Below are 27,556 nucleotides of genomic sequence, written 5' to 3'. Positions count from 1 at the left end.
AATAATTAAATTATCAAAATTTATCCATTTATGAGTAATGTTAATACAATGTTAATATAATAAATAATATGTAACTAAATTAAAAAAAGAGTTCAGACTCAGATCTATTTTATATTATATTAAAAATTAAAAATGATTATTTTTAACCTAAAAATTATATTACAAATTATGCATATATTATATAATTATTTTGAATGAAATTTAGGATTTAGGGTCAAAACCGAAATTCAAATGCTTATAATACAACAACATAATAATAAAAAAAATATATTAAATATTCATATAATTTTTCTTTTCTTTTTTTTTCCACATTTCTAAATCTTTGGTTGTTACAAATAATAATTATAGAATTTACAAACAAGGATAGACGAAGAGGTATATTCAGTTTTTTCCTTTTATATTTATTTGAAATTTTTTTTTAAATATTTTTTTTTAATTTTTTTTATTAATTTTATATACTCTTTACTATTTTTAATACGATGTTTTTTATTAATAATTAAAATAAAAACAAAAATAAATTATAAATTTTTCTTAATTATCTAACGATTGAAACTTTGGTTTTTTCTTTTGTTTGCTAATTAATATTTTGTTTTTCCATTATTTTATTGAATAATATAAGTATAATATACATAAAATTTAATATTTTTGTAAGAATTTTCATTTTTTCTTATACTACTATAATAAATATTAATGATACAAAACCAACATTTAAAAACTTTACTTATATGATATGTAAATTTTTAAAATGCATTAAATTTTACACAATTTTATAGTATTAAATTTTCAACGTTTACATTATTATATGAGCATTAATTTTTTTTTAAATTATTTTTCATTACTTTTAAATAATTATGTATTAAGAAAATACTAAACAAAAATATTATTTTTAATTTTAAAGTTCATAGATTTATTATTGCCTTTATTTTTTCTGAGAAACAAGTTTAAATAAAGTTTAATTATCGTGATCTATGTATTTTTTGCTAAATACAGATCACACGCTTTTAAGGTTAAAAAAAATTAATAAAATGAAATTTAAATAATTACAAATGAATTTTTTACTACAATTTCAAAGTCGCACATATTTACAATGATATGATTCATAATACATTAGACGAATCAAAATTAAATCATAGTCAATTTAAAACTTGGAAAAAGCGATAACAAATTTAGGAACTCATTCTTTTTATTTTTTTTAATTACATAAATGCAATTTTTTTTTTAAATGAAAAAGGTTTACAAATAAAAACTAAGAATTTTTGAAAAAATTTCAATTTAAATTCAAAATTTCGTTTTATATTTTTCAAATGTGTAAAATCGACTATTTAGTTTATTTATTTTATTTTATCTGCTTCAATTTTGCTAAAAAATATGACTAGAGTTATGAAAAAATAAATTTTTTTTTATTAAACTATATATATATATATAGATATATATATACAATACGCTTTTTCGATTAAAATCTATTATTAATACATATGCAAATTTTATAAAGCATGATCACCACTTCATCATTTCATTTAAAAAATAATAATGGATATTGTATAACATCACCTAAAAAAAAAAATTGTGAATTATAATAGATTTCTTCCAAATTTTATCGGGCTTATGATTAATAATATCGATTTTTAAATCTAAAATAAATAAACAAATGAAGATCTAACGTCAATTTGATCGAATTAGCAATACAAATTTTGCTGCTGAATAAATCAGATTTCTATAAGATTTGCATTCAGATGCACTTACTTTTTAATTAAATTTCAAAACAGTAATTATAGAATTCACTATAAAATTAAACAACCAATCTAAATTTATGTGAGATATTTGTTTAATTTTTATTTCATGTTTTTTAGATGCTCAATTGTATTATAATTTTGAAAACAGATTTTTCTACTTATTAAATTTTTTATAAAACTTTAGTGATAATGTTGGGGTCCTCAAAATCACCTTAAAGATATGAAAAGAATTAAATTTTTTTTCAAAAGAACATCCATTTCATTATCCATTTAATTGCATATAATATATAAATATGAGATATTCGATGTACACATATATATATATAAGTATATATATATATGTGTACATAAATATATATATATACTTATATATATATTTATACTTCTTTTCTAAAAATAAAGAAACAGTTAAGAGTTATATGTATATTCATGCAAATGTATACGAAATATTTACTCTTATTATTTTGAATTTTCTTTTCACGTCTAAATTTTCCCATTATGAGTTTAATCTTCAATCTTAATATCTTAACACCTATATAATATTCGGATGAGACTGTGCCTCCTATTATTATTTATTATTTTGTCGCATAAAAACTCTTAAAGAATAAATTTCTTTGTTTTCTTCTTTTTTAATTGATTAGAAGTTTACGGAAGCATAGATGTATTGACTTAAAAAAAAAGGATAATTGTAGTGAAATGCATATTATACAATTAATTTTATATGCAACAGTAACATATATATATATGTACAAAAATGTATTGTGTACATTTATAAACTGCACTTGTTTAAAGATTTGATTGAATTTTTGCTAAACTGTTATAAATCATAAATAATAGTGTCTCTTATATTTAATTTTATTTAGTTTTATGATATTAACGAGAATTCCAACACTTCGTTAGAATTTGTTAAATTAGATATTTATTATTGCTGCTATACTTCCTAGGTGTCTATTCTTCTAAAGGCGGCGTCAACCTACCTACCTACGTTGCTACTATACTTACAATAATTTAAATAAAATTAATAACTTAAAAAAATTAAAATCAAGTTTTTATGAATTGTAGATTCTAATTCGAAAAGGTATTTCTTAAGAAAAAAGCCCAATCACTCAAGATTCAAAGCGGATGTTTCTGTGATCTAACATGGAAATCTTAGACATCTTCCAGTTCCGCACGAGGTTTCTAGTATACTCGGGCTACCGAATATGATGTCTAGTACGTCTTCTCTAACCCCAGTTAGAAAAGTCGGAGAATTTCCTACATTATATGTGTTTAAGTTTTCTTTAACCAAAAATTCTAGTAAACATCTTGTCAGCCTCTGTACTTTTAATGGTGACACTTAAAGTAACATAAGACACTTAAAGTAACACTTCGTCCACATTTTCTGCCAAATAAGCCTGCACCAGAACTATCTCAAGAATTCTGCCCCTAGCGTTAATATAAGATATGGCGGTAGTCAAGTCCCTCGTTAATAATTCTGAAAGTAGAACAAAATTATAGTAATCCTTACTAGAATGCAGATTCCAGGTAGGTCCTGCACACGGTCATATACTATCTGCGCATCTCTAATGGGCAATCTTCTGATTCGTCCTTTGTATATCCACGGTTCTTGAATAAATACCAGCCCCAGTTCCTGCTTGGTGAGCTTTTTTGTCATTACTATCGAAACAATTATTTTGTAATGGTACTCTCAAAGTTGATCCAGTGTCAGAGAAAAACCTTTCGCGACAACCGGCATACCTCCCGACTACCGATTAATTCTACATAGATAGGCTAGCATAGTCACTATAGGCTTTTACCGTTACTTGATGCTCGCTGAGATTCTTTTATTCGCCCGACTTCTCTCTTAAGCTCTTCGACTTTGTTGAATATCGTTGAATTCTTATTCGCTATAAAAGAATTACTGTAGTTTAGAGTCATGATATTATATTAGATTGTCAAAATTCTCTCATTTTACGCTATTAATCCCCTCTATTATGAACATCGGTATCGGCCGATATATTATCGGCAGTTCTCATCGGTTTTGGGTTTCTTCTGTATTATGAACCGATACCGATAAAAATATTTCAACCGATTAAAAGAAGCTTTTTCATACAAATTTTTGTTTTTGTAAATTGGAGAAAATGTTTTTTTTTCTAATGACATTTGTTTTCTTTCAAAAGTTATTTTCAAAAAATTTTTAAAACTATTTTGAATTTGGTTTTGATGTGCTAAAAAGTTGTAGTAAGAAAATTATTTTCTGTTAAATTTGTAAAATAAAAGTATACATATATCGGGAAAATGTCACGTGCATTATATTTTGAAAGTGAAGAAACGCAAGCTATTCAAAGACGACATATAAGAGATTCAACTAATCCATTGGATTTAGACAACAAAATGTATGTTTATGTACCTATTTTATTTTATTATTTATATAATATGTACACATTTTTTAGGTTTATCCAGAATTTCAGATTATCATTCCTTGCCAGGTTTAAGTCCTCTTCCATTTTTTCTACTAACCGCGCAATTTGTTTTTTGTTGCTTACGATTTTACTCCTAAATAAAATATATGAATAACATTTTGAAAGAAAATAATTTAGAAAAAATGCTTACATTTTAAAAAAGCAATTAATTACACCAGTTTCCTTGATAAAATGAAGATTTTACAAAAAAAAAATCTGTCGTCTAAAAATTTGTACCCGCTTTTAAATCGGTGAAAACCCGACAATTTATCGTTTTCATAATACCAGCTAATACGTTTCCTATACAGGGAAAAAAAGCTTTCCCGACTCCGATAAAATTTACCGATAAACAATGTTGGTAATACAAACACAAAATTTTGCCGATAAATTATCGTTTATCGGCCGATACCGATATACATAATAGAGGGGAATAATAATACTTGATTATCGATTTTCCTCAATATCCATAATTATTTTTTATACATTTCATAATTTTTACATTATTCTTTTTTTCATCTTAGTTTATGCTATATTCAAAATTATGATTTGTTGTTAAGGAATTAATGAACTTCTCTGCGATGGCAAAAATAATATTTAAATGATAATGTCATTAACAAATTTAATGTAAATTTGCGCTACGCTCTTTATAAATTTGCTTGCATATTTTTATAATTACGAAATTCTAATTAATAACAAAAGGAAATTCTTTTGTCATAACTATTATAATATATACTTGAACAATTTATTTTAAAAGTGTTACCAGATATATATTTGCACAATCGCACATATAATGATACGGATTTTTCTAAATTTTCAGTTAGCAAAATAAAGTTATTACAATTAATTGTTATTCAATTAATTTAAGCAAAATTTTAATATATTAATGCAATCATTATTATTAAATTTCATTCAATACTAAGATATATTTAATACAAGTCAGTTTGTTTTACTCGAACACATACTTTTAATCTTTTAATCAAATGATAAAAAAAATTTTCAATATTTTTGAATTATTTTTTTTTAAATTGTCGAATTTATTCTAATTTCAATATATACATGTAGCCTTTGTCAATTGCTAAATTATAAATTAAATAAATCCACCTAGCATGTTCAATTTGTTGTATACTATGCACACTTTTGAAATAAACGGTTCATTTAAAAAAGTAATTAAAGTACAAATAGTAAAGTCAGTGTACTCCGAACAGCTCGAATGAATTTTGCAAATCTCAAATACGAATATACAAAAATTATTTTGTTATACTTAATACTATATTATTCAGAATCACAATTGCAGTAATACTGTATGACTGTACAATTGAATAATTACTATTTAATACTCAGGGTATCTTAGTTATAAAAATTATTTATTTGGATGAGACATTTTTTTGTTTCTTAAGTTGCTTATAATCAACTACATTTCCAATATAATATTAATTCATAAGAACACAGTATATTCTTTGAAAATCTAAATTTTAAAAAATTTTAAAAACTTGTTGGCTACTTTAATTTTTTCCAAAAAATGGTAAGTTCTTAGGTAAATTCAAAAGAAATGAATCTTGTGCTGTAACCCAAAGACAGTAATTTTTAAAATTATGCAAATTTGGTCACAAATAAACAATATCAAATTAGTTCTAAACACGAAAATCAATTGCTAAGCAGTGATGCAGTAAGTTCGGAGGAAAACTGACCATATGATTAAAAATTACATATTAATGTTTATTCTACCCTTACTATTATGAATTGGGATACCTGCTTTTTTTTTCAGTTCAAATTTCAATGATCCAAATAAATGTTACAAATATTTAAAAAAATATCACACCAAAGCTAGATGAGAAACTTTGAAAGTTTTCAAACTCTTTATTGACCTATATTATAGAGAGAGAAGCATTCCAAGCGAATTTTTGAAAGTTTAATGAGAATGTTTATATACGAGGAATCAGTACACTTGTAAATAATTTCGAGTTACCAAAAACTAGTTATTTCGAATCTTCAAAAGAACGAATTCCAAAGTATGATTAAAAGTATAATTAGAATTCGCGCATCTTTTTTATCACAACTTTAATTAACTAATTTTATATGTAATTTTGAGAGAAAAATACATATTGCTAAACTTTAAAAATATATTTTTAAAAATATATTTTGTAAAACTCTGGATTAAATTTTCGAAAATATAGAAGTATACGTACGAAATATAATGAAAAATAGCATACGTGCATTACAAAACAAACAGAAAAATACGAGTGCCCCAGTTCAAAATGGTCGTAGTAGTTAAGCTAATTCGTACGAACAGAATATTTTATTAAATTTTACTAAAGTTTATTTTAAAGGAAAATTAAAATGTTATTCAAATTTTTTCTTTATTTTTTTATCCTTTCGTTTTTCTTCCTTTTTTTTTTGCTATCTGATTTAAATCTTATAGGAAGTAGCTGAATTACGAAGACAGGTCGCTATTGAAAACATACAAAATCAGGGTAAAAAGGATAAAGGAGATTCTGATGTACCAAATGAGTTTGAATGTTGTTTTTGTTCAACAAAGGTACATTCAATGATAAAAATGTCAATTTTTAAGCTTTTTCCCTATTAATTTTTTCTTCTTGAAATTTTTGTAAATTTTCCTTTTTTATATTTTTTGTTTTTTTTTTTGTTTTTTTTTTTGATTTATTTTAATACAAAATTCCTGTAAGTCATATAATTTCTAATTATTTACAAAAATATAAAATTTTATTCTCATCAAATTAAATAAATTTTTTGTTTTTTTATCCTTTTTGGAAAAAAAACATTTAATTTAGTAAAAAAATGCATTTGGCACTGCTGAATATCACATTATGTTTTCAATTTTTTTTTAGTTATGTTTTTTATATATACATATATATACAAATTTTAACTATTAATATTATAACGTTGTTGTAATACATTTTGTTTATTATGTTTCATTTCTAATTTCATTAAATTTATATTTTAACAAAAACAAAATTCTTTTACAATACTGAGTATTAATCCATGATTTGAAAAAAAACCCTAGACAAATAGATAAGGCACATAAATTATAAATAATTTTAAAGAAGAAAAAATATCGTATACTTTGAAATAATAAGATTACTAGTAAAATATTCAAATAAATTGCTCAAAATATTATCGTTATACTCCTTGTATAAATTCATGTAGAATCCATATAGAAATTCTCATATTTAAATACATGATTAGAAATTAAAGAAAAATTATTTTAGAGTTAAAAAGGATTCATAATCCATTCCATTTAAAAAAAAATTTATTAAAAATAAGTTATAATATCTATAACTTTTACTTTCAGTATTAAAAAAAAGACATTTAACGTGGCAATATTTGTAAAAATGTTAAAAAGCATCATAAATTTTTTTGCGCTAATTGTATATCTGTAAAAGTTTTTTAAATTTTATATAATTACATAATTAAAATTATCTTTTTTTATTATTTTGATTATTGCACAATGTTTAAATGAACTTTTTAACGTAAATAACGTAGATTTCAATTATTATAATTTAAAAGGAAAAAAAAATTTACCTCAAATTGAAATTATCTTAAAATTAGTATAGCACATAATATACATTTTACGCTATTATTTACAAAATTTTTAAGTTTCACTAAAACATATTCTCAATTAAGTCATAATACGACAATTAACTTTTAAAATATGGTCTCTTCTAAAATTTAACTTTTATAACTATTTTACAACATTATGAAAGCTGGTATAGAAAGTAAAAATTTGCAATACTTAAATAAAAATATATGAACAAAAAAATCAAAAACATATTTTGTAATCGAAATTCTTCAATTTGCTTTCAACTTATAGGGAATTAATAAAAGCAGTTAGCCCCTCGTGTTGCAAAAAGGACAAGTAATCAAAAAACTATAAAATAATTAAAAAATTCAAATTTCAAATTTGCGATAATGCAATATAATTAACCTTTATTAATCTAGAAAAACAAATAATTAATTCCGAGAGAAAAAAAAATTCAATCGAATGAATTAATTTTTAAATCTCAAGCCTAATTGTTGCACAAAAATAACTTACTTATTATTAATTGACCTCAGAATAATATTGAAATCTACAATATTTGTTAAATATTTTCATTGCATGTTTATAATAAAATATACGTACTTTATTAGCATTTATCATCATTATTTATGTTATAAATATCTACATGTTCCATTATTTATCATAAGTTTTATATGTTATATACTTATAGTATATAAATATTATGCATTCATATTGTTAATGTATTGATTTTTTTGTTTTTTTTTTTAATTTTTAATGTACATGTGACTTAGTGTATAATTTATGTCGTTACTCTGTTTCAATATAAAAATTTATATAAAAAAACAATATAAATTAAAATATTTTATGTTAGAAATACATAAATTTTAAAACAAAAAGAAAATGTGTATAGAAAGTCATATATACATCATATAATTATGCATAGGTAAAAATAATTAATAAATATAAATAATAATTAAATATTAACATGGGTATGGAACAATTACAGAAAATTAAAAAAAATATTTAAAAAATAAATAGTTGTTTAAAATCTTAATACATTACATAAGAAATTTTACAATTTTATATCATCAGGTTAACATGAGTATATTAAAATATAATTGTGTAAATTTCAAAGTGATTGTTTTAGATATGGTACAGTTAACATTTTATATATGTTTCATTTGCATTTTTGTAATAAATTGGAAGAAACAAATTTGAAATTCGCATTGCAATAGAAAATAGAATACGTAAATTCAAGAAAAAACAAATTGAATTAAATTTGAAAAAAAAAATATCATCAGTAACTTTTATTTAAATGTGTATATATTATTTTATTTAATATATAATATACCCAAATCAAATAGTTTAAAAATTTACTTAATTTTATGTAATTTATAAGTGTCCAAGAATTCTAAATGCCTTAACACACATCTACTTATATATTACATATACATACATAATATTGATATAAAAAAATATTGATTGAACAAAATGTATAATAATAATTGGTTAATAAATTATAAATAAACAATAAAACTAATGAGGCTGAAATTAATAACAAAAAGCAAAATATAGTGATATTTCAAATGTAGATGCGACATTATACGTAAATAATTTTCTTGAAATTTTAAATTTTAGGAGGTAATTCAACCTGTTGCACTTCACATTAAATCGTAAATGTTCGGATTTGAATTTAAGCTTTTCAAATTTGAAGTATATTTCAACACAAAAAAGATCAACTTGGAAATTAAAAATGGGTGTTATTTATTTAACACTATTAATTCTAGTGTCGAATACTTTCAAAAAAAAAAACTAAAATTTTTTGGTTCGCTCAGGGTTAGTACATTATACACTTCACATTAAATGGTAAACGTTATATATGGATTATTGATCCTAGCATTTTCTGAAAAAGCTACTCAAATGACGTGTATAATGTCCTCGAAATGGAATGGTTTAGAGCACGCCTTTCATTTCTGTTTTTTTTTTCCAGTACTTCATGTACAACGATAAATTTATCTGACAATAAAAAGTGAAGTAATCAATTCAATATTGTTTTAAATAGACACTCAAAGTGTAATCAAAGTTAAAATTTTTATTGTCAGCCTCATTTGTTTGTTTAATTTTTTCTTTTGTTGTTTTGTATTAATTTATTTCATATACATTATATAAATATAAAATATATTTAAACAGTTATTTTAGGGCTTTAAAAAAACGAAAAGAAGCATTCATACATTATATAGACATCTGTATATCAACAAAAAAAGCAATTTTCCATATTCATTATAATTTCAGGATATTTCTGTTGAAATAGATGGTCGAAAATATAAATTAGTTGATCTCATACCACCACCACCAGCACCAGTGAACTTTATAAAATTGAAGCAATTGGAAAGAGAACTAGAAAAACAAACGCGAAAATGATTAAAATATAAAAGTTAATATTAAAATTTAATGTTAAATAAAATGGCTATGACAAAACAAAAAGTAAAAAAAAATTAAAATATAACTTTATTTATATGGGTCCAAATTTTTTCTACAATAATATTTCTACAAAAATTTTAAATATATTATGCAAAAAACTTCAAAACTATAATCTGCACCATATAATTATTAAAACATTAAAAAAAATCTCATTGAATTTATACTTTCAAAAAACGATTCAAATAAAATAAATATGCAATAAAAGTTAATTTAAATGGAATGCATTATAAAAAAAATTAAAAATATTTAAGGGTAAGATTTAATAAATTACCTAGCATACGATAATTTTAACCAGTATATTATATAAATTTTAAAAACTAATGTATTGTTCAACTTGAATTTTCAAAAAAAAAAAAATGTTTTTTTCATAAAAGTATCTTTTTTGCTAAGAAATTTAATACTGCTTCTATATTATATTAGAAATATTTTCATTCTTTAATACACAAAATCGAAAAAAATCGTTCAAAGGCTTTTTATTAAATTTTCTTAAAATATTCAATTTTCATATTTCCTTATTAATTATAAATTAAAATTTTCATAGCTCAATAATGTCACATACATAGTATAAAGTACTTAATTTTTAGTATAAAATCATAATAATGGTATAGTTCTTTATTAAATTAACCAAAAACAAAATATGAATAAACCCAAAAAACTTAATGGTAAATTGCTAATCCTATTTTTTAGACTTTTATTTATTTTTTAAATATGTAGAATATTAATAATATTAAATGTTGTCAGCGACTATCTTTCTATCGTTTCTGAACTTATTAGAAACAATGAAATATTGATTTTGAAAACTTTCAACAAGAGTTTTCAATAGCTTCAATTCATATGATCTTAAAAGATAATTGGAAGATTCAAAATGTAAAGTAATTAGTCACCGAACAATCAATAATTTAAATAATTAAATAATTTATTTATTTGGAAGGGTCATTCGAAATCGAATGTAAAAAAAGTTATTTGTATTACAATAGTATAATATTTATGCCAATATTGGTTAATTTAATTAGAATTATCGAAAAAAAATTTTATTAGTTAAAATTCAATTCTTTAAATTTTTTTTATTACATAGTATATTCACTTTACACATTTTTTACTTATTTCACTACATATCTACCTAGATACTTAAAAATTACTTAAATAGAATCTTTCTAAATCTGCTATATTTTGTATGTATACATATATACATATATTCAAAATATTTACGGCTAAAATAGAAAAAATCATAGTGTAAATTACAGAACAATAAGGTTTACCCCTAAAATTAACATAATTATAAAATATTTATAATTTTTAGATAAGCAATATAACACTTTTCCTTTATAGGATGAATTATAACATAAATTTAAAATATATAAGTAGGTGACCAAATAATATTTTTCTTTAAACGTAATAGGTATGCAAATATTATTTTTTAAAAATTTTAGACTTTTTCTTTCCTTTTTTAATTACTTGTTCATACCATTTCATACACATATAATATGTAATATTTATCTAATATCTGAATTCTAATATATAAATTCTTTCATACTTATGTATCTATAAATTCAAGTATACTTTTCATAAAATTAGTAAATTACAAATTTTTGTAACACATGATTTTCTAATCATTAATATCTATTATTTATCTACAAATTAAAAATACAAATATTGGACACTTATTTATATAATGTCATTTCCAATTAGTTTTTAAGTAAAATTTCAGTGTTCGAAAAGAGAAAACTTTTGTTCTGACTTAGGCTTCGATTATTGGCGAAAATGACTTTACTTAATGCATATTTTGTTAATATTTTAACTTTAAAATGATTTTTTCTTTTTAAAAAACTTAATAAATATAAAAAATAGATTAAATTATCTTTCTTTTTATGTAAAGGATTTCATATCTAACACAAAGTAAAACAGATATATAAAAAATTTACTCTGGATTCATTTAATTCATAGCTCACACTATTCAATAATCAAAATTTTAACTGCTTAATAAGTTAAGCTGACCTTCGATTAGTAGAGATTTTATAAAATTTGTAATAGTAAGATATTCTCATAGAAACGTTGCTGAAATAATTGTGTTTTGTCCATTTATCAAATTGTTTCATGTTATAGTTTTGGTGTGTAAGTGGATATATGTATATGTTCAAAATTAATGTTACTAGCTACCTAACTTAAACTTTCAACGCTCTCCTGAAACAAAACAAACAAAAACAACTATTAATTCATTTATTATGCCAAAAAACACAATTCAATTTAAAAATATATTAAAAAATCTTCCTTCTTTCAATCTTTAAAGCACACTTTCTGCAAATTAATTTTTTTTAATGCACAATTTGTTTATTCTGATCCATTTCTACATCTGATAAAATTTCGAAAAAGTAAACCTCCGACAAAGGAAATTTCTTATAGGAATTGTATGACAAAATCTTATAGAAATTCTCAAAAAAAAAATACTTACAAATTATTTATTGAATAAAAATTTTAAATTAAACCTAATTAGAATTAAAATTTACGAGAAAGTAAAAAATTTAAAACAAATACATAATCTTGTGAATTTTATATGTTGAGTAAAAATTTATTATTTGAAAAAATTTTTTACTTCAAAAAGTCAATTTTTAATTTCTACACATTACTCACCTTTTTCCCCATACTTCAGATATATTATATGTACATACATATATATAAAGCCAACATTTTCAATAAATTGAAATTTAATATTAGAAAATATTTTTAAAGAAAGAGAAATTACAATTTTACCTTTTACACCACAAAAAGCAAAAATAAAACGCTTCAAACTTCAAATTTATTTTTTTGTAGAAAATCCCTGTAAAATCGCCTAATTTTATACCTAATACTTATCAATAATTTTTTACATTTATTTAATACCAGTATTGCGTAACAAAACATAAACTCACTATATTGCGTACTACAAAGGTAATGATTTTTTTTTAAATTTACACTTTTTTCTAGTTTCAACGTTAGCTTTTAAAATTTTGAAACAAGCAAAATAAAAATACAAAAAACAATGCGATTTAATTTAATAAACAAAATAATTTAACTTTTTCTTAATTCGTTTTTAGTTTAGGTTAATTCAATACTTTCTTTTTTTTGGAAATTTTAAGACAATTTGGTTTTTTTGTGAAAAATATTTCTGCTTTCTTCATACAAGCCAAAAAAAAAACTTGAAATTCTTTTTTTCTATTGAGCCAGAGCTGTCGTTTAGCTTCGATTTGAAAATTTTTGTCTTCGGCTCTTCCTTTTGCAATTTGGCTCCAATTTTGCTTTTTCCTCAGTCAAAACCCAAACAAAAATTCTGATAATTATTTCAAGTAGCAGAAAATGGTATACTATATACATTTTTCTGCTAATTTAAAAGCCACAAATTTTTTGGTATTTTAGTCAGTTAAAGTGTCAAATAACCAAACTTGTAAAAATGCTTCGACGTTAACAGATAAAATCTGTTTGTATTTTTCTGATCACTATAACTAGAGCGTAAACTTTGAAGTAAACGCATATGTCTGCATACAGTATATGAAGTTTCTTTAAAAAAATATTTTAAATATTTTTTAAAGTTTTTGTTGTGATATTTTTTATTGTCAATTTATTTATTTTTTTGTTTTTAATTTTTGTTTAAGGTTTTTGTTTTGTTTTTCTGAGTTTTTTTATATTCTTATATTAATAAATTATTGTTGTATGAAATATAGTAATTGGTACCACTTTTTTGAAAATGACTCCCTTTTTTGAATATTTCGGGTTCCCCAAACAGCCCTGTACAAAAATTTGGAACCCACTAAAATAGATGCGTAGAATGTGTAAATACACATACCCGTAAGGTTACAGAATTGAACACACCGCGTGTTCTAACATTTATTGTCAAAAATTTGTTAAATATAATTTTATGTGGATATAAAATTTTTTACTTTTTTAAAGTTCAAAATTGCACTCACGCATTGTCAAAGCCGAAAATTACAAAATATTGCGCAGACACGTAACTCATTTTGGCACACTTGCTAAGCGTCTTTATGCCTTCAATATTTGAACACCCTAATCAAAAATGCATACCTAATTATAATTTAGATATAAATTATACCTGATTGCTTTTGAAAATTGTTTTAAAAATTTTGTTTGCACCATATTGTTTTTAAATATCTGAAAATCGAGTGGTTTTCTCTTGTTTCTATTAGATTTTATTGGCAGTCAAACTTTAACTAGACATCAGATGCACAAAATCTAATGTGTAACAGGCTCCTAACTTGTTTTCAAATAAAATTTTTTTCACTTTTATTAATATTCCAAAGTTCTTCTAAAAGTTTGTGTAAAAGTTAACCGTTTAAAATTCTATAATTTCTCATTTTCATTGACTTAAACGCCGTTAGTTTTGAAATATTAACACAAAATACGTATCAAGCGCAAGATATTTCTTTCGTTCATTTAATTTATTAAAACAAGTTTCAAATAACATCGTTATATGTTTTTATTTATACTATTTTGTTATTTTAAATTGATATTTTATTTAAAATTACAAATCAGATTTTATTTAAAATTATTTATCAGATTTAAAAAATACAAAAAAACCGTCATGTTTTTACCGAATCAAAAATTGAAATCTGCAAAAGTTTTTTGAAAAATTCAGATTAGCTACAAAATTGGCATTTATTGCCGTTTCTCATTACTTCAAAGAGTTGATGATCATGTCAAACACGTCATTCGTTTGATTTTGCAAATGACAATCATTTGCAATTAAAAAGTTTTCGCAATTGTCATTTTAAAAATGATTTCAATAACATAGAAAATTTAAAATTTCGAAACCAAAATTTTTAATTCGTCAATCATTTTCAAAAAGTTGAAAAGCACGTTGATGAAAACTATAGAGTGTAGTTTTATACAACCTACAAAGTTTTTATACGTTCACAAATGTTAAAATTTTTTAATATTTTTTCCAATCAAGTTGCAACCATCAAATGGTTGATAAATTTGCCAACTATCGATTCAACGTGTTGAAAACTTACTACGTTATATGTTGAATAGTGGATGGTCAGCATAATTTAAAACGTGAATGTCATTTGGCGTTGGAATTCATTAATTACATCAGTTACACTCATGCGGTATATTGGGCTTGATTGGGCTGGGTAACTGCCTTTAAGGAATAAAAAAATAATATTATTTAGTCAAAATAAAATTGACTTTTGATAATTTTATAATTTGTAGAAAATGTTACGCATTACTGAAATTAAGAATATTAAAATTTTTTCATATTAATTTTTTATTTAAATTCGTTTTGTTTTACTGTTTTTTTTTAGTTTTTTTTAAATGTATATTAAATTTATCGTTTTTACTTATTTAGAAATGATTTTCAAACTTTAAAAAAAACAACGAAATTTTGTTTTTTCTTATATTTTTATTTTTTTTCTTGGTTTATTTTATTTTCTTTTTTTTTAAGGATGGAGAAGGATGTCGTGGTGAATGTATTCCTCTTCGCGCCAATAGTGCCTGATTTTGTCACCCAAAGCAAACGCATTATACCCATATAGAGTTAAAAAAATTTTTAGACATTAAATTCATAATATCAAAATCATATTATTAATGTTTCGCAATGTATTTACATACATATATACAAAGATTTAAAAAAGTAAAAAAATTTATTTACATATTACATACACAAAAAATTGATAAGTTGATGAAAAACTAAAACAGAAAATAAAAAAAAAAAATTTGAAGCAATTAAATAAAATAAACAAAAAATTAATTAAATTAAAAACAAAAACATAAATTTTAAAATTTAAATTGGTGTTATTTATCTTTTTTTTGTTTTGCAATGAAAAATGAAATGGTTTTTATTGTATTGTTTTAGTAAATCTAGAAAGTGCATGACAATTTTTTTTATTTTTTTTTTTTGGTTTTTTCCTACAATGTTTTTGTACTTGTTTATCTTAAAATATAACAATTAAAAATGAATAAAAGATAAAATATTTAAAATTCTCTTATTAAAATTTTAAATAAAGTGAAAAATTAAACTGTATAATGAAAACAAAAAAAGAAATATGCTTTTATATAATATGACAGTAGCAACATTAAAACTGTTATATTATATGTATAGAAAAATATACATACACATTAATATTTTTAATACACCTACGCTAAATAAATTATTTGTAAAATGTTATTAAAATTTATCAAAAAAAAGACAGCTTTAATTTAAATACAAATCGAGAAAAATAAATGTTATTATCAAAGTAAACGAAAAAAACATCGATATTTTAATAAAAGTATATAAAATACATATTTTATACAAATATATGAGTACCTACATGCATATGAAAAAAAAATACAAAATGAAAAAAATAAGTAGTATAAAATATTATTGCACGTTTTATTTGTTATATTATACATATATACTTTATGTTACTTTAATCCATATGCCTAAATATATATACCTATTATATATTTATACATACATACAAACTTTTATTTGCGTTATTATTCTATTAAAAAAAATATAAATACCTATATACTAAATATATAAAAAACCAAATTATTAATAAATGAAAAAAGAATAATAAAAAGCGAATATTGCCATCAGAATTTATTTTTTAAACTTTTTTATTATGTTCATATTGCATATAAATAAATAAATAAAACTGAAATCATTAAAATAAAAATCAAAAAAGAGAACAAAAACTTTTTTTTATAATTATAACAGGTGAGTAAAACGGTAGAACAAAGGAATAATTAAAAAAAATTACAATAATGCACAGTTCTTTATTTTATTTTGATTATTATTATAATTTCTTTTTTATTAAAAATAAAAAATAAATTTTAAAAATTTTGTATTTCTCGTTTAATATGCCTTTTTTATTTCTTTATGAAGCTGCAATAAACCCGATACATAAATTATAATACTATTTGAATCGTTTTGTTTATTTCTAATTGATAAGATTTATAAGTTTATACTTACATACGTCCTCATACACATACATTATAATTCATATTTATTTAAACATTATCCATTAATTTTCGAGCATTTTTCGAGTAACTTACTTCATACATACATACATATTAAACCGGGTTGGCAAAAATGCAATTCTAATAAAATAGCAACAGATGATTTACAATTCAATAAAATACCAATATTACAGTTATAATAGTAAAGTAAACTTTAATATGTATTATGCTTATAGAGAAGTTTCACATGTAAAATATGAGAGGATTATTTCTGACAAGAATTTTTTTCGCTTGCCCCTACCTACCTAACTAAAAAGGTTAAAAATGGATTTTTAAGGGCAATGATAATTGATAGAAGAGTCAATATGACATGCCTATATTATGTTCATAGCTACTTAGATAAATATGTGTACATATATTATTATTTACTCAATGGCATAACAGAGTAATAATAACATAATAATAATAATTATTATCCATTTTTTTCATGTGAAATAATATTTTAAATTCGTTTACAGTAAGAAAATTATAAATTCCATACATACATTAATATGTATGTAAGCCGCCTCTCCCGAAAGTGGCACCTCCATTGTATTAGTTTATATTCTCATCATAAATATTTTCCAAATATGAAAATAACCATCAATTTAAACAATTCTTTGAAAATTTTCTCTTTTTTTCTTAGTTCAAAAAAAAACCTGCAGTAGGTTTTCGGGAAAACTAAAATATGTGTTTCCATACAGTTATAAAATACTAAAAAGAAACTATATAAGTAGTACAATATGTACTTATTATGAAAAAATAATACCTGTCTGCACAGATTTTTTAATTTTTATTTACATAAAATTTTAACTTTCAATTTTTTCAGGACTTTAAAGAGTATATAGATCCAGAAGGTTTAATGCCTTACTCTACATCAGATTTTCATAAGCCAGTTTGCTTAGAAATGCGTACAATAAAAAATGCCCAATTACAATCAAATAATTTAGGATTATTAGCACTACCTCCACTTATACCACCACAAACATTTTCAACAAATGTTGTTGGACAAACAACGACGACAACCGTTGCAATAACACAACAACAATCATTTCAACAACAACAATTAAATACATTTGCTGGTACAATAACATCTTCTAATGTTAATCAAACAACAATGACAACATCGGCATCATATTATGGTACAAATAGTAATATTGTTTCATTACCACTAGAACAACAACAAAATTATTTAGCAAATAATGCAAATGCATTAAATAATAATAATGTTGGTGTCGGCTCTACAGTTAGTAATCAAACATATGTAATTAATTTTAATTTATCATCATTAAATGCGGCAAACAATAATAATAACAATTTGAATAATATTAATAATAATAATATAAATAATTTAAATAATAATAATGGTGATTTAGCTAGCATAGATAGTTCTGATACATACGCAAGTTGCCAAACTCATCCATTTTTATCACAAGGAGACTTAACCGCTGATTTAGGAGATGAAGCATGCGCTCTAGACATAGATATGAATAATTTATATATAAATCCTTTGGAGAAAGAGACTATTCAAAGTGGCCAACAACAAATTCCAACATCATCATCTAGTATGATTAAATCACAAGTTAAAAAAAGTGCATCTGGTGATACTGCACTGAGAAATTTAGCAAGTGGTGTTAATAATGCAGGTTGTTACAGTGGCACAGCAGGACTTTTAGACGATGATTTCGATATCCAAGAAATACGTGGTAGTAGAGTAAGTCTAAATGAAATAACACCTGTGCCAAAACATCGTAAAACAAGATTTCAACAGATGTCAGGTGCAGCAAAACCACGAACACGTTTCGAGGATTCAAAACAATCGCAAGAAAGTTTAGGGGAAAGTAAAAAACGTCGTTCATCATTTATGCCATCGAGAAGTTTAGCTTCAGCAACTAAATTAATTAATCAACATCTATTTGGTATACAAAATATTGGGTCAAAAAGTAAAGGTATGCATATAAGAAAATATTTCTCTTAAAACTAGTAAAATTCTAGACGAAAATATTAATCTTAATATTGTACACATATACCATACATCCCTTTTTTTTAATTTTATTCCAGCTAAACTTGAAAGTAAGCATTCTTCATCTATTGATTCGATAGACGCCTCACCAAATTTAGAACATCAAAGACGTTCAAAATCTATATTGAAAAATAAGTCTGATACTGGAAAAATGTTCACAGATCCAGAAAGTGAACGTTTACTGTCTGATAATATGTCTGGTTCTGGTATATCGGATAATGGAACCGTCATGGTAATATTTCTATTTCGGGTGCCAAAAGTATACAAGATTTTAGGTTCAAAATTAAAAACAATATTCGTATTTGCATAAATGTACTGAAAATAAATTGAAATATACTTTAAAATTATCAAAAATAGAAAATTGCTATGTTTATTAATTTTATTTGTAAATAAAAAATTTAAAACCTTAATGTTTTGTTAAATGTGGTTTTTTTTTTAATTTATAAAATTCAAAGAAAATTTTTTGTAAATACATAAATATTTCATTTTCACGCTTTACCAATATTAAAAATAATACATTAAACTACCAAGCTTATTAAACTTATTGTAATATTTAATTAAAATTTTAAATTATATAATTAAAAATTTGATTTAAACCGGAATCAAATTTAATATTGAAAACTTCATATTTCTTTTTCTTTTTTTTCTACAAAAGGGTGAATCCGGAAGCGATTACTCACCGAATAAATTACCTCATTCAGTTTTAGCCAAATCAGTTTCCCCACCACCTCTAAGGCATCGAACGTTAATACAACAACGTTCTGGTCCAGCTACATTACAATCAAAACCAACTTCAACCAATATAATGAGTACTTCAATAAATTCAGTTGCAACTTCATCACCAAGTGTTGTATTAACAACAATTTCAACTTCAGGTATAAAGAAATTTCAAATACCTCGATATCCTGAGCAAGAACAAGCTGCATCTGTTGGACGTCAAAGTAGTAGTGGTAGCAGCAGTGGAGGTGGTATATCTCATACAAAACCTCCACCACTTGTTAGGACCGGCGCACAAATTGAACGCTTTCTAAGCGATAGCCGATATGATTCAACAAATAGAGACAGTAGTTTGGGTATGTATAATTTTATTGAAATTAAATATTGAAATATAAATAAAAAATAATATTTTTACTTTAAAATATAAATTAATTTATAGATTCTGAAACCACCTTCATAACGAATATTCGGGAACGAGATGAAGGTTCTAGTGATGAAAATAGATCATTATTACAACGTGGAAGTTCAAATGAAAAATCAGAATCCGGCGGAGTATCGTAGCATTCAATGAAGTAATTCATTTATATAGTTATACAATTACGTATTTATAGTTTACTTTAATTTTAGGCTGCGAAAATATTTTAAATGATACAACAGTGATGGACGTACACATTTTTGAGCTTTAAGTTTTTTTTAAGTTTTGAAATTTTTGTATTAAACTGAATTTTTAATAACTAAAACGAATTTCTACAAATAATCGAATATATGAAGTCAATCAAAAAAGAAAAAAAATCAGCGCATCGAGATCATATTTTTCACTTTTCATAAAATTTATGTACTTACATATGCATATATTCAAGTGTAATATAAAATATTTGTATAATGTAATTTATATAAATTGTAACATGTATTTAGTTAACATATTAATTGATCTAGTTGCTTATAATTAACGATCTCCAAATATTAATTCACGACAATTACTGAATCATTCATAAAGTTATGAATTATTTAAGTAATGAAATAATTTGTAAGAAAACTATGTATAATACTATTTTAACTGCGATAAAGCATTAATTTTAACTTTTTTATTGTAAACCAATAATTTTCATAAATTATTGGATATACATAAAAGCTAAATATCTTCATTTAGAAAAACCTTGTACCAAATTATTTATAAAATAAAATATGCACAATATTGTAATTTATTAGCAGACTTTACTTTATAATACAAAGAGGTTTTCTTGTTGTTTTCATATTTTGTTAAATCAAATTTCAATTATTATCGGTGAACTATACATATATTAAAAATATATGTATATAATATATGTAATTAAATAAAATTTTATGTATGTACACAGCTTAATTTTGAGCTGTTTTTGAAATCTTTTATGATATATGTATATCTAAGTCGATCGAAAATATTTGGACAATACTATAGGCAATTTAATTGATTATTTGGTAAACTATATACTTTCAACTATGTGTACATAGTATTCTAGTTATATGTAATTACACATAGTAAGTGTAATTACATATAACTAGAATAGGTAAATTCAAGTTTGTATAATTACATATATAATTCATTTTTAGTATGTTAATTTTGTGTATAAATAATATTCATGTATATATATAAACATGTAAGCACATTGCCATTCCAAGTGCATTGCTAAATATTGCTGCACAAACCCTTTTAAATGGATAAAATTTTTTTATAACAGCCAAAATGGACTTTGGCTCACAATATCTAGAAATCTTTTAAGCTGTGAATATTGACTGCGGACAACAGTTTAAACCACTTATAAGGGTTAATGCGACAGTACATGGCAATCCATTTCGCTCTTGGCATGTGGATGGCCAGTACATGAAGACAAATGTGTATTAAATATAAAATGATACATAACATGGAAATTTATTTAATTTCATGTATTTATTATTTACATAAATTACATATTATATACATTATTATCAATTACATCAATATTACGTAATATGAATCTACAAATATATAAAAATCTATATTTTATAAAAAAAAAAACAAAAATGTTTAAAGAAAAAAAATAATTCATATGAGTATATATATAGTAATATTTAACATAACACAGCCAAAATATTCTAAGAAATAAAACAAAAAAAAGGGAAAAGATAGACATATAATTGCTCGTTAAACACGAAAACTATAAGATATTAAAATAAAATATATATGTAATTATATTACACATACATACATGTAATATTTCAAAACACTTTTAAAAAATTATATAAAAATTAAACTTATAAATATTATATAAAAATATTATATAAAATTAAGCTTTTACAATATAAAATATATTATTCAAATTTTATTATAAAAAATATTTAAGTAAACTATATACTATAATTTTTATTATCTCTATGTATATATACGTATATATGTACGTACCCTAGTATACAAATAAAAAATAATACGGACTAAGATTAGTATCAATTTATGAATGTACCCTGAATTTTAATTTTCTCGTTCTACAAAAAAAAGTAAAGGAATTATGAAAGTCTAATTGATCTAATGAAATTCATTTTAAAATTATTACCATTTTTAATGAAATTTTGTATTAAAATATTAATTTTCACTAACATTCTACTTTTTTAAAAATACTATTAAATATTGTACTTGCTATTTTTCCTTTTTTTTTTGCTCAATTTTTTCAATTTAATTTGAAGTCTATATCTGCAAAAATGAATCAACTGAAACTTTCATTATATGAATAACTTAGTAAACAATCATAATGGACACTTTTAAGTATATGAGATCATTAACTGTTAATTTTGTTTTGAATTAGTTGAAAAATTAATAAAAAATGGTTTAAAAAAAACCGTAGTTAATTACATAGTGTCGGCAATCAAATAATTGGGCAATTATTTAATTTGAAAAGAATTTTTTTGAAATATCAATTGCTCTAAAAGTTTCTTTTATACAGAAAAAATCGATTTTTATTTTAACCATTTTATGTCCTCATATAATGCGTTTACTCATATTGCTAGAAATATAATAAAATTATTGAATAAATTACTGCTAATCTAATCAATAAATAGTAAATTTATAATTTTAAAGTTATAGCTACTATATATTTGTATAAATTGTCCCAATTAATTAAGTTTTTGTTTTAAATTATCATTTATTACCTATATACTTTAAATGAATTTCCATGTACCATATACCTTAAATAAATTTAAATAAATTTTTACAATTTTTAATAGTAAAAAGTCTAAAACATAAAACAAAATTATTTAAATACTTATTTATCCAAAGATGTTAAGACAACATTGAACAATTCTAATCGTTCCTTCTGCGTTCTCACTATAGAATAATAATTAAATCAATTTATTTAAATATTCTAATTTTGTTTGTTTTTCTTAGCTGTAGTAGAATAATAAATCAATTTTAAAATATTCTAATTTTGTTTGTTTTTCTGTTTATTTTGCAAAAATATGTTTAAATTCAAGAGATTTGTTCCAAATTTTCTTACTAAGTTAATAATTAACAAATGTGTATGTAAATATTGCATTGAACTATAATAAAAAATAACAAAGTTCATGTTTTATGAAATGAAATATTAACATATATATGATCTTATATTTACATATAATACGTATATGTATAAAGTAGAAATATAAATATATGTATAATAGTTAGATTTAAAAATTAAGCAAATTAAAAAAGACGTAAATTAATTCAAAAACAATATATGATATTTATATTATTAAAAATAATAGTTAGTTTGTAATTTAATGTTAAATGAAACAGACGTAAAATTCACGAAAAAGAAAAAAATATAAAATGCAAAAAAAAAAATTAAAAATTACTTCTAAAACTAAGTTGAAAATAATTTTGAAGAATAATTAAATAATTAAAATCATGATAAAATATCTAAATAGTTATATTATTATATAGCAAATTTAACACATAAATTAAAATATATTTAATTATTCAATTTTTAATTATACTTTTTAAAATAATTCACTTTATCCGTTTTTTTTTCTTATGGCAATATTGTGCAATTTTTCTTAAATGATTTTTTGATAAACTGTTTTTTATAATAATCAAATTATTATTGAATTATAAATATACCTATGTGTATTGAATTTATTCTTTCATGTTTTTATGAAAATAGATTTGTGAAACAATAAACTGTAAAAGTTTTTTGGGTTCAATTTTTAAAAAATTTCTTTTGAAATTACATAATTTTTTTTTACTTTACTAAATTTTAAGTAACTTGCGATTGCCCAAATATAACAAGTTGTAATATAAATATAAATAAAAATTCTATTATTTTAAATAAATTCATAAATGACATTTAATTATTTAACTTCATTTTGCCTCTGAAACTTTTAATTTCAGAATTAACTACAGATTAATTGGAACTGATAAAATATAATTTACATATATTATAAAATATAATTTACATATATTATCATTAATATATAAAATAAGTAAGAAATTATACAAAAATTTGCTAATATTGCCGATTTAAAAAGTAAAAAGAAATCCTTATATATTATAATTTTTATCCGTTAAACATAAAATATTCATATATACATAAAATTTCATTTTAAATCTGCTTTTTCAAATTGTTAACTTTTGTCTGTGATGTAATAAAGAATTCTAGTAAATAAATCATTAAGTTTAACAAAGGAATTGAAATAAGCATACATAACCATACATATATACTAAAATACAATTAATTATATTTTATTTTAAAAAACAATAATAAACATAAAGAAGTTTATTTTTATTATACTATACATATATTAAATTTATTTAAAACCTAATGATGTATTATATATATATAATATAATTCTATGTAATTATAAAATATATATATTACAAAAATGTTGTTAAATTATTATTTTATTTAGTAAAAATATAAATTATTATTTATTATAACACTTTATATTACATACATATAATTTTAATAAAAAAATTTCTTTTGTTTTATTTTTAAAATTTTTTAATTTTGTTTTTTGATTGCCTCTCACTGCAGATATATAGTATTAATACACAATTAATTAATCAGTAATTATTGATAACAATTTGTTAGCTAAAATTTTTATTAACACTACGTACTGTATTTGCTGTCTGCAATGCACTTTTGACGCGAAATTAATATGTAAATTAAATTCTCATTTATAGCTTTTTATATAATATAATATTTAGAATTATTTCATAATTCACCTATTCTGACAGTTTTGAATTTTCAATTTTTCAGATTTTTAAAAGTAAATTGGTTATGTTATACTCATAAGTGTATTTAATTTTAAATGAAAATTAACATCACAAAATAAAGTTAAATACAATATTGTACACGTTCAAAAATCTATATCTTATAAATTAAGGAATTCAAAGAAAGATAATGTAAGAAAAGGAGATATAAACTTAGATTTCTTTATTTAATTTAGAAAAAAAGTGTAATAGGAATTTGGCAATAGCCAAACTATACAAAATATATTCACAAATTGAACAAAATTCCGTTCGACACCAAAAGTTTTATAATATACAAATTATATAAAAGGGAAATATATGTATGTATGTACATTATTATATCGAATTTTCTCTTACTAAAAGAGCTTATGTTGTTTACTTTTTCCGTTGTTACTTAAAAGAAAAATTTTGTTAACTTGAGGATTTAGAAACAAATTCATTGATTCATAATTAAGACAAATCATTCAACAAATACTCGAATAACTATAAACTAATAATTAAAATTTATATAATTAAAATGTAATTGTCTAGTCTTAATAAATTTAGTTATATATGTAATTAATTTTCAACCATTTTTATTTTTATTAAAATATATTTTTCAAAAAAAAAATTCAAAAGAATAGTTCAATACGTACATACATATATGTATATAGTTTTTTTTTAATTTCGTACATATATTCGTAAGGAATTTGAATTTATTTCATATAAAAATAAATACATATGATAAAACAAATGAATAAAAATTATATTAGTCTCATTGTGTATTTACGTTTTTTTAGTCACTTCCAAATATAAATTTTCATTTTTTCAATTGGTTTTTCAATTTAATCTTTTTTCTCAAAATATCAGTAAATATTATAGAAAATCGACTGAACTAATGAATGAACCAGCAAAAGCAAAGACTAAATTATGAGTAAATTAAATATATTTTTGACAAAAAAATAGCGAGATTATTAATACAAAAAACATTCTTTTCACTGTTTCGAGCTGAAACTCGAAATGCAAAATTGGTTCCTTTTTACAAAGCTATTGGTATGTATAGTTAAATGTACATACCTTGATATAATCATTTTATTGAAAGTTTATAAATTTCCCACGAAAAAAAAACTTTTAAAATATTTAAGTTTCGCTTTAATAAATTTATTTTAACCGTTTTATAAAACTGCATAAATAAATAAATATAATTATATCGTCCTATATAACATTAAATATAGAAATTAGAATAAAATATTTATATATTAGAGCAAAATTAATAAAAAATTTTTACATAAAAGACATTTTTAACATAGTCATTAAAAATAATTTAAATACATATAAATAGCCTATATTAGAAATACATATCAAGAAAAATTTTTGCAAAAAAAAAGTTAAAAACAAACCAAATTTATATGTATGTTTGGATATACATATATATATATATATAATTGTATATATATATATATATATATCCAATTATATATATATATTATATATATATATATATATTATATATATATATATATATAATTATATATATATATATAATTATAGTGTAAATAATTCTAATAATAAAACAAAAAATAAACGAATATAATATAAAATTAAAAAAAAATAAAAAGCAAAAAAAATTTATTAAAAAAATTAAACACAGAAAAGCTTAGACAATGATTTTTTTTTAAAAATTACCGTAGGATTAATTTGATTGTATACTAAATATAAAAAAATGTGCACGGATTAAAAATAACAAAAAAAATCTTCATAAAATCGCATTCATATTTATTTCAGAGTTTAAATTAGTAAGCATATTAACTGTTAAAAAATATTTACAAAAATAAAATATGAAAAAATTTCTATAATTGCAATTATTATAATTACAATATGTACATTTATAAGTCGAATCTAAAATTAAATATTAACAGCTTATGGCATGCAAAAAAAAAAAATACAATACCTTCAAGCAGGACAAAAAATTAGTTGGACCTATAGACGCCATTCTAAGTATTTCACGATAAAATTTATACTCTATATTCAATCATATTTATATAAAATTCGAATCATATACTTAAATCAACTACAATTCAAACTTACTCCATAGTTATGTCATAAATATTCAAAAACTTTAATTTAAATATTCTTTTATTTAAGAAAGAGAAAAAATCCTTGACTACAAAGTTGTAATAATGCACGGTATTGATTTACAGTTCAGCTTGTGAAGTGTAAGTAAATGCTGAATTGTGTATTATATACATATATATAGATAAAAACCAAAGTTTTTTTTTTGTTTTTTTTATTTTTTTTTTTCTGCTATATAAAGATATTAAATGTATTTTATAACAGTGAAATATAAGATGTCAAATGAAATATTATTATGAATATTATTAATTACAATAATAAAAATGAAAAGCCAAGCAGAATAGATGTAAAATTACATAATATGTATTAATTTATAAATTTTAA

The 27,556-nt window shown here is 21.9% G+C and overlaps 1 protein-coding gene across 7 annotated transcripts in view; it reads left to right on the top strand.

Moving 5' to 3' along the window:
• The window catches only part of LOC129606973 (potassium voltage-gated channel protein Shab), a 202,648-nt gene extending 182,018 nt beyond the window's left edge, over positions 1-20,630 (top strand). For 5 of the 7 annotated variants that reach the window (XM_055517632.1, XM_055517637.1, XM_055517635.1 and 2 more), the window contains exons 9-15: positions 349-375; positions 6,594-6,710; positions 17,974-19,093; positions 19,206-19,399; positions 19,823-20,240; positions 20,324-20,456; positions 20,512-20,630. In XM_055517632.1, coding sequence (XP_055373607.1) covers positions 349-375; positions 6,594-6,710; positions 17,974-19,093; positions 19,206-19,399; positions 19,823-20,240; positions 20,324-20,445 — 1,998 coding nt within the window. In that variant the 3' untranslated portion in view covers positions 20,446-20,456; positions 20,512-20,630. The remainder of the gene's footprint in view (positions 1-348; positions 376-6,593; positions 6,711-17,973; positions 19,094-19,205; positions 19,400-19,822; positions 20,241-20,323; positions 20,457-20,511) is intronic. The other 2 variants (XM_055517636.1, XM_055517638.1) reach the window with 1 other exon arrangement.
• Positions 20,631-27,556: the final 6,926 nt, after the last annotated feature.

The sequence above is a fragment of the Condylostylus longicornis genome, unplaced genomic scaffold (assembly GCF_029603195.1).
Source record: "Condylostylus longicornis isolate FDR11 unplaced genomic scaffold, ASM2960319v2 ptg000022l, whole genome shotgun sequence".
Classification (NCBI taxonomy): domain Eukaryota; kingdom Metazoa; phylum Arthropoda; class Insecta; order Diptera; family Dolichopodidae; genus Condylostylus; species Condylostylus longicornis.
Note: the sequence above shows the minus strand (reverse complement) of the source record. Positions and strands in the feature narration are given on the sequence as shown.